The sequence below is a fragment of the Propithecus coquereli genome, unplaced genomic scaffold (assembly GCF_000956105.1).
Source record: "Propithecus coquereli isolate 6110/MARCELLA unplaced genomic scaffold, Pcoq_1.0 Scaffold194, whole genome shotgun sequence".
Lineage (NCBI taxonomy): Eukaryota > Metazoa > Chordata > Mammalia > Primates > Indriidae > Propithecus > Propithecus coquereli.
In genome coordinates, this window is record NW_012144300.1 from 1,900,127 (window position 1) to 1,913,018 (window position 12,892).

The following is a 12,892-nucleotide window of genomic DNA, read 5'->3' on the forward strand; positions in this document are numbered from 1 at the left end:
CACTGTGCCCAGCCCAGAAGTTTTAAATTTTTGAGTAGATATATCTACCTTTTTTGAAAATTTCTTCCCAATTTAGAATATTTTTCTTCCTTTAGCAATCTGAAGAATATTTAGAACTTCTACTTTCCCCATGGTTTCATGTTTTATATTTAATTCACCTGGTTTTATATTTTGTATGTGATGTACTTACAGTAAAAAAACAATGCTCACTCCTTATATATGGTTTCGTAATTGCTACCCAATCCCATTTCTGTAAAAATAAAAGGGAGCTTGAAATAAACTCTCTAAAATTAAGGCATGTGTGTTAAATTAGATTATTTCCAAGATACTTTTCAATTATAACACTATGATTGCATGATTATGGCTAAATATGCATCTCTGCCATAGAATATTACTTCACAGTTATTTCTAGTCTTTTGTGTTTTTTTAAATTAAAAAATAATGTGAAGTGGGATCTTTACATAGGAACTCCCACCATCCAAAACAGCTCTTCAGAGAGTGTAGACTCATTATTAGGTTTCTAGGAACCATAATCATCCTTGGGCTTTTTCTGATGATGAGTGATTTCCTTAAAATTTTCATGCATAATACCTTGGGAAAAGTAGTGCTATTAAATGGATAAATATGGTGATCAGAAATACTAAATTGGGAGATAGTGTTGCCAGAATATAAACTTCATTTGGGCAAGAATTTTTGTGTCATTTGCTCACTGCTATTTTTATTGCCAAGAACAGTGCGTGGCATGTTCAACAAATACATGAGAGGATGAACAAATGAATGAATGCATGTTACATGCTAAGTGGCCTCAGGCCAATAACACACACGTTCGAACCTAGAGTGTGCTCCGAGGATGGTCGAGTTTCCCTGTTTGCAGAGTGAAGATAATAATAAGATGTATGTCTGTGGGGAATTATTTGGTTGTTTTCTTTTAAATGGTCTTCCATCAAGGAATGGCATTTATGAAAAAGTGGAGGCAGAAAGGTCAAGAAGAAGAGGATTTATGTAGAGGCGCTAAAGAGAACACAGAAAACTAGAACTGAATATTTATGTGTAAGAAACAAACGCATCCACTGAGATTCTGTGGCAACAGTGCTTAGAATTTGGGCTGGAGAGGACCTTAAAATTTCCCAGCTGACCTTCCTGTGTGTCAGGACAGGGAACTCGGCACAGAGGTCAATTGCCCAAGTACACACGCAGGCGAGGGAGGGGCTGGCTCCAGCGTCCAGGCCTCACGATGCCCAGTCAGGGCTATTTCCATTCAAAAGACCAGCAAAACCAACTTCTTAAATGACAGTTAGCAAAATGTAAAATGTACAGTCAAGTGTACTCTGGTTAAAAGTGTCAGTTGTGAAAAGCCCAGTAAAGCAAAAGAGAAAGATCTATAAAGCCAGACTCCAATTTTAACAAGCATTATTTAAAAATATCAGATGGTAAAGGGTAATTAACAATATGAAAAGAGTGTAATCAAAGATAGAAGTTATAGTTGGCCAAAGGTAAGAACTCCTTTAGTTTTTGCTGTATTGTAAAATCCCATTTGGCTAAATCAAAATTACTAGAGGAATACAGATTTTCTTACGTTTTGCAAATTTAATTCCAATCCTACTTCCCAGGTTGTTTTTCTGATTGTCTTACTGATTCTTTAGAAAACTTTTTCTTCTTCCTTACCCAGGACAAATTTTTCCTGAGGGGAAAAAATGTTCTCTTTGGGGTGGTGCTATTATGCTAGAAGAATCTCTTAGTATTTTTGTTCATGCATTAACTGATTCATTCCAATCATGCACTCGTCAAACATTTATTGGATGCCTAGTATGTCCAGCGACTGCACATGTTTCTGGGGCTGTAAAGATATAGTTAGCTGACCTAGAAACAGAGACGGTAAGCCAGTAAGTTATCGAAGCACGAAATGGGGGGTATTATAAGAGATTGAAAAGGAGGAGCTAACACTGTGAAGAAATAAGATAGGGCTCCACAGAGGAGGTGATAATAGAGCTGTATTTAGAGGGAATGGGAATAAGGTTTTTAGGTGAACAGGGAGAACGATGGGGCCCTCCTTGCAGGCAGAATGTATGGTCTGTGCAAAGCCAAGGTCAGGGAAGAGTGTGGCTGGAAGGGCCACTTACCTGGATTTGAATGTCCTTGGAGTTGATCACTTCTACAATGCCCACCACATTGTCAAACACCAGGCCAAACTTCTTACAGTTGTCTAAAAAAAAAAAAACCCAAAAACCAGCTCCACTAAATACACATAGCATACTTATACAAAACAACTCATCATATCAATTACAGAGCCATAGTTCTGCCCTACCAATTGTAATGGAGTTTACTTTCCCTTTTATCTGGAGAGTCGATTTGTCGCATTTGAAAATGTAAGCCACTTGTTTCAGCTCAGTTTCTGAAATCACAAGGTCATTTCTGTCCTCCTGGTACTCCTAAAATTAAATTGGATACAGATATTAAATATAAAAATATATAAACTGAATCCACAGCACACTGAAACTACTATGGAGTTCAGCATGAATTACATCTGTGCGCTATGTTCTTTCTTTCAGAACCATCTCCTTGCAGATGAAACCACAGGTCTCACCCTGTTCTTGTAACGATGGGAACGGATGAAACCGCCGCTTAGAAGCAGGTCAGTATCCCTTTGTCAACATCAGGTACCAGGCACCTGGCTAGTGGGTGGGGGCCTGAGCTGGGATGTGAGAGCTTTTTGTGGAGACATTCGTGTTGAGTCTAGACTTGATGCTGTAGCAAAATCTGCTGTGTCAAATAGGAGTTGGGCAAACAGGCTGGTGAAGGGTCATGACAATGGTCTAAGCCCCAGTGTGTTTTCAGGCCATGACAACTTTCCAGGGACTTTGGTCCTTAATCTTTAGGGAAGCCCTCTGGATTGGCAGGGGACACCAGTTTTCACTCCCATCGAAGCATTTATGTCCCGCTTGCACACCTGGCGGTGGTAGATGGCAGCAGCAAGGTGCAGTTAGATCAGGGCCTCCATCTGTGGGACTGAATGAAACATCCCACAGCAGATCAGGATGGGGCACAGACTCCCCAGTTCCACGTGTAAATGGTTTCTCTCTCTGCCTGGTTAAAAGCTTATGGAAAGAGTAGTCAAATAAATAGAGACAGAAAGAAGAATGGTAATTGCCAGCGGTTGTGGGGAGGGGAATATTGTTTTATGGCATGGAGTTTTGGTTCTGCAAGATGAAAGGAGTTCTGGGGATGCGTGGTGATGATGGTTGCACAACAGTGTAGATGGGCTTAATGCCACTGAACTGGCACTTAAACTTGGTTAATGGTCAATTTCATGTTATATGTATCTTACCACCATTTAAAAATATTTTTTAAAGTTGAAGAAAAGAATGAGAACTAGTGAAAACAAATAAAGCTTATGGAAGCATTCAGAAACGCCCTGGTATGTATTCTAGCAAGTGGTTTTTGCCTGTCACTTCTTAAGACCTTCAATCCTTAAGACCTTGGTGAATGGTTTAGCTGTTGACCCTTTCGTTGGAGCGTGTCAGGAATAAAGGTTAAAGGGCTTCACTCACCACTCTCCATTTCTTTCCTTCCAGCTCGAACACAGGAGCGTGTTTCTGAGAAGGATGAGATTTGGGAGATGTGGGACTTGGAGTTTGGCTTTTGGTTGGAGAGCGCGTTTGCCCTCCTTGAGCCCGCAGGCTGGGATTCTTGTATGTCTTCTGGTCATCTGTGACATGCCGGAGCCCTAGGATAACACACATGGACATAATTTCCTTCGTATGCAAAGGGAAGTGTTCCTAACTTGCTAGATCACCATGACGTAAAGAGCACAAAAACTTTTGGTAATGCTATTTTCAAAAGAGTCTAGGCCGGGCGCGGTGGCTCACGCCTGTAATCCTAGCTCTCTGGGAGGCTGAGGTGGGCGGATTGTTTGAGCTCAGGAGTTCGAAACGAGCCTGAGCAAGAGCGAGACCCCGTCTCTACTAAAATTAGAAAGAAATTAATTGGACAACTAAAAAATGGTGGCGCATGCCTGTAGTCCCAGCTACTCGGGAGGCTGAGGCAGGAGGATCGCTTGAGCCCAGGAGTTTGAGGTTGCTATGAACTAGGATGACGCCACGGCTCTCTAGCCTGGGAAACACAGTAAGACTCTGTCTCAAAAAAAAAAAAAAAAAAAAGAGTCTAGTGCTTTCTCAAGGTTAGCAGGCAGAGTCTGGTGAGTTTGGAGTTGACAGAAGCACTCTAAGTATTTTTTAACTTGAGGAAGTGCCCCCTTCAGGAGATAAGATGATAGATAAAAATTCTACAAAGAGCAAACCACCTCACCAAAAAGGATCAAATTCTACAAAGAGCAAACTACCTCACCAAAAATTCTTTTCTTATGGCTAAAGCGTTTGACAGACATAGCCTAAAAGGTTAGGGCATTCCCGTGAGCATATATCAGAATATGGAATCAACTTTAGGGTCACAGGTCCAGTCCTTTACTTTGCAAATTAGTTTCAGAGGGGATAGTGAAGCCAGTTGGAACCACAGAAAAATTTAGAATTTTGGATTCTGAGCTCCCAGCCCAGGACAGAAGGACATTCACACCCTAACTCCTACCAGCTGTGCAACGCAAAAATACATGTACACAAAGTTTCTGGCAACATGACTGTATTGTCTAAAATACATGTGCTCCTGATCCTGATATATTTTAAATGTATGATTTGTTTTTAAATTAACCATTTGCCATGAGAACAAAGATAGTTCAATGATACAATTCTTTGACAAGCCTGTACACTGCTTCAGGACAGAGGTGCTAGTGTTTGCCATTTTTGTTTCACTTGCTCTTGATGCCTGGGTTGTAGAAGATGCTGCAGAAGCTTCAGGGGCAGAAGTGATGATGCAGCACAGTGGTCGACTTAGAACCCAGAGTCTCTGAGTTCTTTCTGGTCTGCACAGTGGCCTCCTGAGCCTGTCTGCCTGGACATGAAGAACACTGAGGCTCCTGCCTTCCCGGCAGCAGTCTCCTCCCCACCGTGTGCTGAGGACAGGATGGAATGATGTGTCCATCACTGGGGCTCTGGGGCTCAGTGTGCCTGGAGCCAGAGGGAAAGGGAGGCAGCTTCAAGGTCTTGTTTTCTCACCCTTTGTGATTGCTTCTCCCTGGTTAAGCTGGGCAAATAAAGCGGAGCGTGAAGGAGAGGACTCCTCTTTTCTGCCTTCATTCTCAAAAAGGGGAGGTGGCCCTGGAGGAGGTGGAGGAGGAGGGGGTGGAGGAAAGCCAGGCCCAGAGGAGAGGACGGAGAATGCTGACACCGCGGACGCTACGGGACCCTGTGAAGAGAGAAGACAGAGAGTGTTGCATTGAGACTGTGGCCCTTGCTGGGATTTTGCCTGAGTGACTCAGAACCTACTGCCAATGAAGGAGTAGGGTTCAAACCTTATCAAAGGCTCCCAGAGGGCACACCTGTGCATCACGGATCCGTGTGTGGATCCCTTTTGGGAACATGAAGCATGACTTAGCTATACCACCCTGCCAGTAGAATCTGCAGGGCCAGGAGCCTCACTGACAACTCAGAGGCAAACAAAGCCATATTCACAAGTTCGTGTCTAAGGCTCAGACATGAATGAAATTGGGCCTTGGCCAATTTAGAATCATAAGAAAAAAGTGATCCAATTAATAGAAGGATTAGCTCTTTTGAGACAACAGAAACCACAACAACCAATGAGAGAGAAAAAGAGAGACAGGTAGAAAATATTCAATGGTTATTAGATGTTTTAGAACCCTTTTGAGCAGCTAAAAAGAAAGATACAGAAACTCTCTGGAACTCATTTTCCAAATATGCATGCCTCCACCTGACCCTCAAACAAGGACCATATGCGACCTGGATGCTTGTCAAACCCGAAGGTGATGAGGGCCCAGGACCCGCCTGACAGTTCATCAAATGCCGGTTATTCGTGGGCCAACTGAAAATAAGATTCTTCCTGAGCAAGATACAAGCTTATTCTAATTTTCTTTTTGTTTTCAATATGAAGGTCTAATGAATTCAAATAGCAATAAAAGGCAATGGACAAGAGAGGGATTTAATGTTTTAAAAGGACCCCATAGATGACATTCTCAAAGAGCTTAAAACTGGTAGGATAGAAACACACATACACAACAAACTTGGGATATATACCATTTTACTTTTAAACCCTCAAGTAGAACTGTATACCTATGAGGAATTATAATTCAATTACAAGCTACTTCAGTAGTCAGGAAACTTAAAAAATTTGATAGTGATGAAATTGTGACTTCGACATATGTTTTCAATACCAAATACAAAAGGTAAAACATGACTTAAGTGCTAAATGTTAACAAATACAGCACATCCTTATTGTTATAAACAACTCAGTATTATGAAGTATCTAAATCAGAAAGTTTTAATCTGTAGTTTTCAGCTGAAAAAAAAATTAAGCTATTTTCAAAGTACTTACATAATTCCTATTAAGTGTAGAATCACGCTGAAAATAAAAGATGATTCTCTTATTCAGAATGCATGTCTTTAAAAACTCAGCAGGCTGGAAAGCTCATCTCCTGAAGATATAATTTGCGATGGTTTTTGTTTCTAAGGAAGACCAGCCTGACTCCATCAGGATTCTTGGGTCAAGTAGAAAAGGATTTCACAGTTCTTGAGACTGACCAATTTTCCCCTCAGTATCTTCAATGTTTTCTATTATGTCACTTGGGTGAAATTTGAGAATTTGCTCTGAATCATAAAGACCATATAATATAAGCTTTGTACATCAAATAATATGCCAGTCCTCAGTTACAGACACTGAGAACCACGAAGTATTACTTTTGCTCACAAACACGCCATAACTCATGTAGTCGGCGAAGGGACAGACCCCCCCCTCCCACCAACATCTGAAACTCCGCAGCTCTCAAGTCCTCCTATTTTGTGGAAAGGGGAGAAAGTGCTGGCTTCTAAATCTTAGAATGATTTAGATGTCTCCCTCGCTCTCAGAATTCAGAGCCTCTCTCCAAGAGCCCTTAAAGGACATCGAAACAAATAAGCCACATATTCAACTTTTTGGAACTTTGATACATTCAGATGGCTGACCCAGGAACACCAGACAAAGGATTTACTGCTACCAATGTTGAAAATAAAAGCCAAAAAATAAGGGAAGTCAGGACCCGTTGAAACTCTGCCTTGGACTAATCCTTTGTACGTCCTGGCTCGTTCCTGTATCAGCCCCGGGGAGCGCACAATACCAGGCTCTTGTTTCCAAGGTTACTTTTCAATTAGCATTCAGGGGCTTTACTGTACAGTGGACTCGAAATCAAACTGATTAGACATTCCCTTAACTGGATCTCCGTGGGCTGCCCCTTGCAGAGTAACTTATCTTTGCCTCTTTCTCCTCTTCTCTTTCTGTAGGATAGTACAGCACATGACACCGGAGCTTTCTGCATTCTCTTATGTGCCTGGCCACGAGTGCCAGCCACACCGACCGGAACCACAGCCTGACGCTAAGCCTTCAGGCGTCCCCCAAAAAACAGAGGGGAGATGGTCAGGGACGGGAAGGGAGTCAGAGATTGTGGAAAGTATAGTATGAGCATTTTCATCCATTCATTCATTCAACAGATCAACCGATATATTTAAAAAAAAATTTTTTTTTTGAGACACGATCTTGCTCTGTCACCCTGGCTGGAGTGCAATGGCCCGATCATAGCTCACTGCAGCCTCGAACTCCTGGGCTCAAGTGATCCTCTTGCCTCAGCCTCCTGAGTAGGTGGGACTCTAGGCATGTGCCACCATGCCCAGGTAATCAATAGATATTTAATGCTTAGTATATGACAGGCTCTATACTAGGAGTTCTCAAACTTGTCTGAACATTAAAAGCATCTGGGGATCTGTTAAAAATCCCGAAGTCCAGGCCATGTTACAGAAATACTCTTTGGGGTAGGGTGGAGAGGGGGGACACAGGCATCTGTATTTTTTGAAGCTCCCTAGGTGATTCCAATGTGCAGACAAGTTTGGGAACAACCACCCTTTCCTATGTGCTGAGATTAATCTTAATCATCACAACGTATTGCTAGGATTGTATTGAAATCCCTCTTTCACAGAAAGTAAAGCAGGAAGCCAGAAAGGCTGTTTAAATTCACCATTAAATGGCCAGTCAATGGTAAAGACATCCAAACACATATCTGCCTGATTCTAAAGCCTTCTTCAGGGAAATCCTTTATGCTATATTTAGACTTTTTTTGTTTTAAATAGTCATTAGTCAAATTAAAGAACCAGAGGTATGGGCTACTTTGACACACATGCAGTGTGGCTCTTGGGCCTGTGGCCAGAATGTACATGACTAAAGTATTGGGAGGTGGTACAATAATCTGGCTCTGTTTTTTTTTTTTTTAAATTTCAAAATATTAAGGGAGTACAAATGTTTTTGTTACATGGATAGCCTTCATAATGCTTAAGTCAGTGTGCCTATCACCCGAATAGTGTTCATTATACCTGTTAGGTAGGTTTTTATTCCTTCCCTCCACCCCCCTGCCCCCTTCTTGATTTCCAATGACTTTTACTTCTCCCTGTGCCCATGTGTGTCCATTGATTAGTTCCAAATTATTAGAGAGCACATGAGGTATTTGTTTTTCCATTCCTGAGATATTTTACTTGGGATAATGGCCTCCAGTTCCATCCAAATTGCTGCAAAAGACATTTAATTCATTCCTTTTATTTTTGAGATGGAGTCTCGCTCTGCTGCCCCAGCTAGAGTGCAGTGGCATCATCATAGCTTGCTGCAACCTCCACCTCCTGGGCTCAAGCTATCCTCCTGCCTCAGCCTTCTGAGTAGCTGGGACTACAGGTGCACACCACCACACCCAGCTAATTCTTCTATTTTTTGTAGAAATGAGGTCTCGCTCTTGCTCAGGCTGGTCTTGAACTCCTAAGCTCAAGCAATCCTCCTGCCTTAGCCTCCCAGGATGCTAGGATTATAGGCATGAGCCACTGTGCCGGCCAATTCATTCCTTTTCATGGCTGAGTAGTACTCCATGGTGTGTGTATATACACACATATATATATGTGTATATACCACATTTTGTTAATCCACTTATGAATTGATGGGCACTTAGGTTGATTCCACATCTTTGTGATTGTGAACTGTGCTGCAATAAACATTTCAGTTCAGGTGTCTTTCTGATAAAATGACTTCTTTTCCTTTGGGTAGATACCCAGTATCTATCAGTGGGATTGCTGGATTAAATGGTAGGTCTACTTTAGTTCTTTGAGGAATCTCCATACTGTCTGCAGAGATTGTGCTAATTTGCAGTCCCACCAACAGTGTATAAGCATTCCTTTCTCTCTGCATCCACGCCAGCATGTATTGTTTTTTGACTTTTTAATAATAGCCATTCGGACAGGGGTAAGGTGAAAATGTAGAAACAACTCTTCTAAACATCAGCCCAGGCAAAGAATTTATGACTAAGACCCCAAAGGCAATTACAGCAATAGCAAAAATAAATAAAAGGGACTTGATTAAATTAAAAAGCTTCTGCACAGCAAAGGAAATAGTCAACAGAACAAACAGACAACCTATAGAATGGGAGAAAATATTCACAAACTATACATCTGATAAAGGGCTAATATCCATAATCTACAAAGAACTCAAACAAATCAGTAAAATAAAACCAAACAACCCCATTAAAAAGTGGGCTAAAGATATGAACAGAAGCTTTTCAAAAGAAGATAGACAACAAACATGAAAAAATGCTCAATGTCACGAATAATTGGGAAGATGCAAATTAAAACCACAATGACTCAGTTTTTACCTGTACTACTCCTTGCTCCATCCTTCTAATGCCTTACAAACTGACTGAGCTCCTACAGAGACTCTGGAATCAGCCTTGATCCTGTGGGGTTATAAGATGTCTTGGGCTTTAACACTAGCACCTCAGTATCAAGTTAGCCTTGATGTTGGTTTGTTGTTTATTTTTTTGAGACAAGGTCTCACTCTAACTCAGGCTAGAGTGCAGTGTGTGATCATAGCTCAGCGCAGCCTCAAACTCCTGGGCTCAAACCATCTTCCTGTCTAAGCTTCCCAAGTAGCTAGGCCTACAGACATGTTCCACTGTGCCTGGCTAATTTTTAAATTTTTTGTAGAGACAGGGTCTCACTATGTTGACCAGGCTGGTCTCAAACTTCTGGCCTTAAGTAATGCTCCCATCTTGGCCTTTCAAAGTGCTGGGATTACAGGTGTGAGCCACCATGCCCCGCCCCTAAATATTATCTTTCTACCTGCTTGACATCACTTGCAACTATCTATTCCTTGCCATCCCCATTACCATGCTGTAGTTTAGATGCTCATCTTCTTACCCCTGGGACCTTGCAACATGTTCCTCTGGGCTCTTCTGCTGCCCTTATGTAGCTGTTATTCATATGCTATCTAAATATTAGTCATAGTATGGATGTCAAATAACAGACATCCTGTCATGGGCCTTGATGCTAGTTTTGTCATGACTCTGTGGCCTGGCTCTAGAAATTGGCCTCTTGCCTTGTTATTTTTCCTGAGTATCCACTGGTTCTAGTAATGAGGTACTTGTGCCCAGATCTACGCTCTGTCTAGTGCTCAAGTTGTTTTGGGATGGGGTCCTGACCCCTCTCCTCTGGACAAGAGATTAAAGGGCCCCGCACCTCAGTGTGATTTCCTTTCAAAGAAAGAATCTCATAGCAGAGGTAATGCACTGGGTTGTCTAGACGGGATGAGAAGGAGTGGGTGAGATCAGGGCCTGTGGCCTTGGTTGCCTGGCGAGTGATCCACTACTTCTCGTTCCCAGTGGGCAATTGTGGGGCAGCAGGGCTCAGAAGAGGGGTGCACTGGCCGAGGGCAGATTTTGCTCCCTTTACAGTTTGAGCTAGGTCAGTCTGGAGATGTAGAAGGAAGGCCCCCAGAGGGGCAAACCTGTCTGGGAGGTGCTGAGGACGGGGGCTGGGAAGAGCCTCTGAACCAACAGTACCTGCCCCAGGAACCTGAGAGGGACATCATGGGACAGGTTCTCTTCCCTACCATTTACCAGTGAAAGCCTTGAGAAACTGTAGCATTAGCCTGCACACGGCATTCATTCCTCCGGACAGACGCTTCGTGCTCAGATCTGCACGTGCAGAATAACACAAAGGCCTTTAACGAGAGATGTCACTTACTTGCAAACTATCTGAATATTTTTGGTCCTTTTCAAAAGAAAGCTTTTCTTAACATATTTTTTCACAGTGTGCTTTACCCTAACAATTAATTACTTTCATTTTATTTCTACAGTGTAGAATCATCCATCTAAAAGCTCAAGACCTAAAGGATTATGATGTTTTGTGACTTGCACGAGGTTACAAAGACAGGACAGTGAAGTGGAGAACTGAATGGATGTATCCTGCGTTGGAACCTGAAGGGAGAAAGACTTAACCTTAGTTAAGTGCAATGACCACACAAATGCTTTTTTAAAAAAACACTTTGTTCTGAGGATGGTCACGCTTGAAGCTCTGACTCGGGCGGGGCAAAGGCAATATATGTAACCTGAACATTTGTACCCCTATAATATGCTGAAATAAAAAAAAAATAAAAAAACCACCCAACTTTGTTCTTAGCACATCCAGGGCATTAAAACAAACAAACAAAAAAACACTTTGTTATGTTGATGTAATGAGTCTCTTAAGTATCTAGAGCTCTAGACTGGAAATAATTGAAAAATACATTTTATTAAAGTCATTGTAACAATGGCTTACAACTCAAATAAAAGGAAAGCAGCACGTTTATGATTTTAACTGGCCATATTCAGGGTGCAAAAGTTCACTCATGTGGCAAGAATACAACATAAAACCTAAAAATGCTGCTTTTAAGGTCTATTAAGATTAATTTTGAGAGCAGATGTTTGAATTACATACTTTTTTTTCTTGGCACAAAGACTTTAAAAAAGTTACTGTACTGCAAATCCCTTTCTCTAAGTTAATTTCAACTGCCCTGGGAACAGCTGCCTCTTCTGTTTTTAAGTACATGAACTGCAACTATAAAATAAGGAAACCATTGTATGCAGCATGTGAAAAGTAATTTTTTATAATTTTTGGTTGCATATATTAGATATATCAGGTCATTAAATATGAAATGTCCCATTTCAAATCAAAACTGTAGTCTATTGTATCTCAAGTAAGAGGCAGTACAATTAATCAAAGTATGTGCCTGAACTATGGACACAGTTTTGCCATCTTAAAGGTAGCTTGTTTATGTCAGCATCAAAGAAACCTGGAGATGAAATTGTGAAAGGTGTTTTCCACAGCTTATTGAGAATTGACTATTTTTCCTTGCAAGAAGTGGTCCAAAGCCTAGAAGCAGTGGTAGTCAGTTGGTGTAAGGTCTGGTGAATACAGTGGGTGACAGAGAGTTTCCAAGTCCAGCCTCTGTAGTTTGAGCAGCATTGTTTTATGTGACATGTAGTCTTGCAAGAGGATTGGCCTGTTTCTATTGACCGATCTCAGCTGCTTAATCGCATGCACCCTCATCGTTTCGTCCAACTGGTTGCAGCAGACATCCACTGTCATCGATTGACCAGGTTTCGTGAAGTTGTAGTGGATAATACCAGCACTGGACCACCAAACGGACACCATTAGCTTTTTTTGATGAATATTCAGTTTTGAACTGTGTTTTGGCACTTAATCTTTATCCAACCATTGTGCCAAACACTTGCAATTGTCAAAAAGAGTCCATTTTTCATCACACATAACAATACAGTGTAGAAATGGTTCACCTTTATGTTGTGACAGCGAAGTAAGGCAAGCTTCGAGACGATTTCTCTTCTGACGCTCGTTTAATTCATGCAGAACCCATCTCTCCAGCTTCTTTACCTTGCCCATTTGTTCCAAATGGTCCAATATTATTCAAATAGTAATGTGAAACCTTGCTGTTA

The 12,892-nt window shown here is 41.6% G+C and overlaps 1 protein-coding gene across 1 annotated transcript in view; it reads right to left on the reverse strand.

The window, feature by feature from the left end:
* CAP2 (CAP, adenylate cyclase-associated protein, 2 (yeast)) overlaps positions 1-12,892 on the reverse strand; it is a 156,890-nt gene that overhangs the window by 28,921 nt on the left and 115,077 nt on the right. The window contains exons 8-11 of the mRNA XM_012643265.1: positions 5,106-5,295; positions 3,549-3,724; positions 2,306-2,429; positions 2,121-2,203 (exon numbers count right to left, since the gene is read on the reverse strand). Coding sequence (XP_012498719.1) covers positions 2,121-2,203; positions 2,306-2,429; positions 3,549-3,724; positions 5,106-5,295 — 573 coding nt within the window. The remainder of the gene's footprint in view (positions 1-2,120; positions 2,204-2,305; positions 2,430-3,548; positions 3,725-5,105; positions 5,296-12,892) is intronic.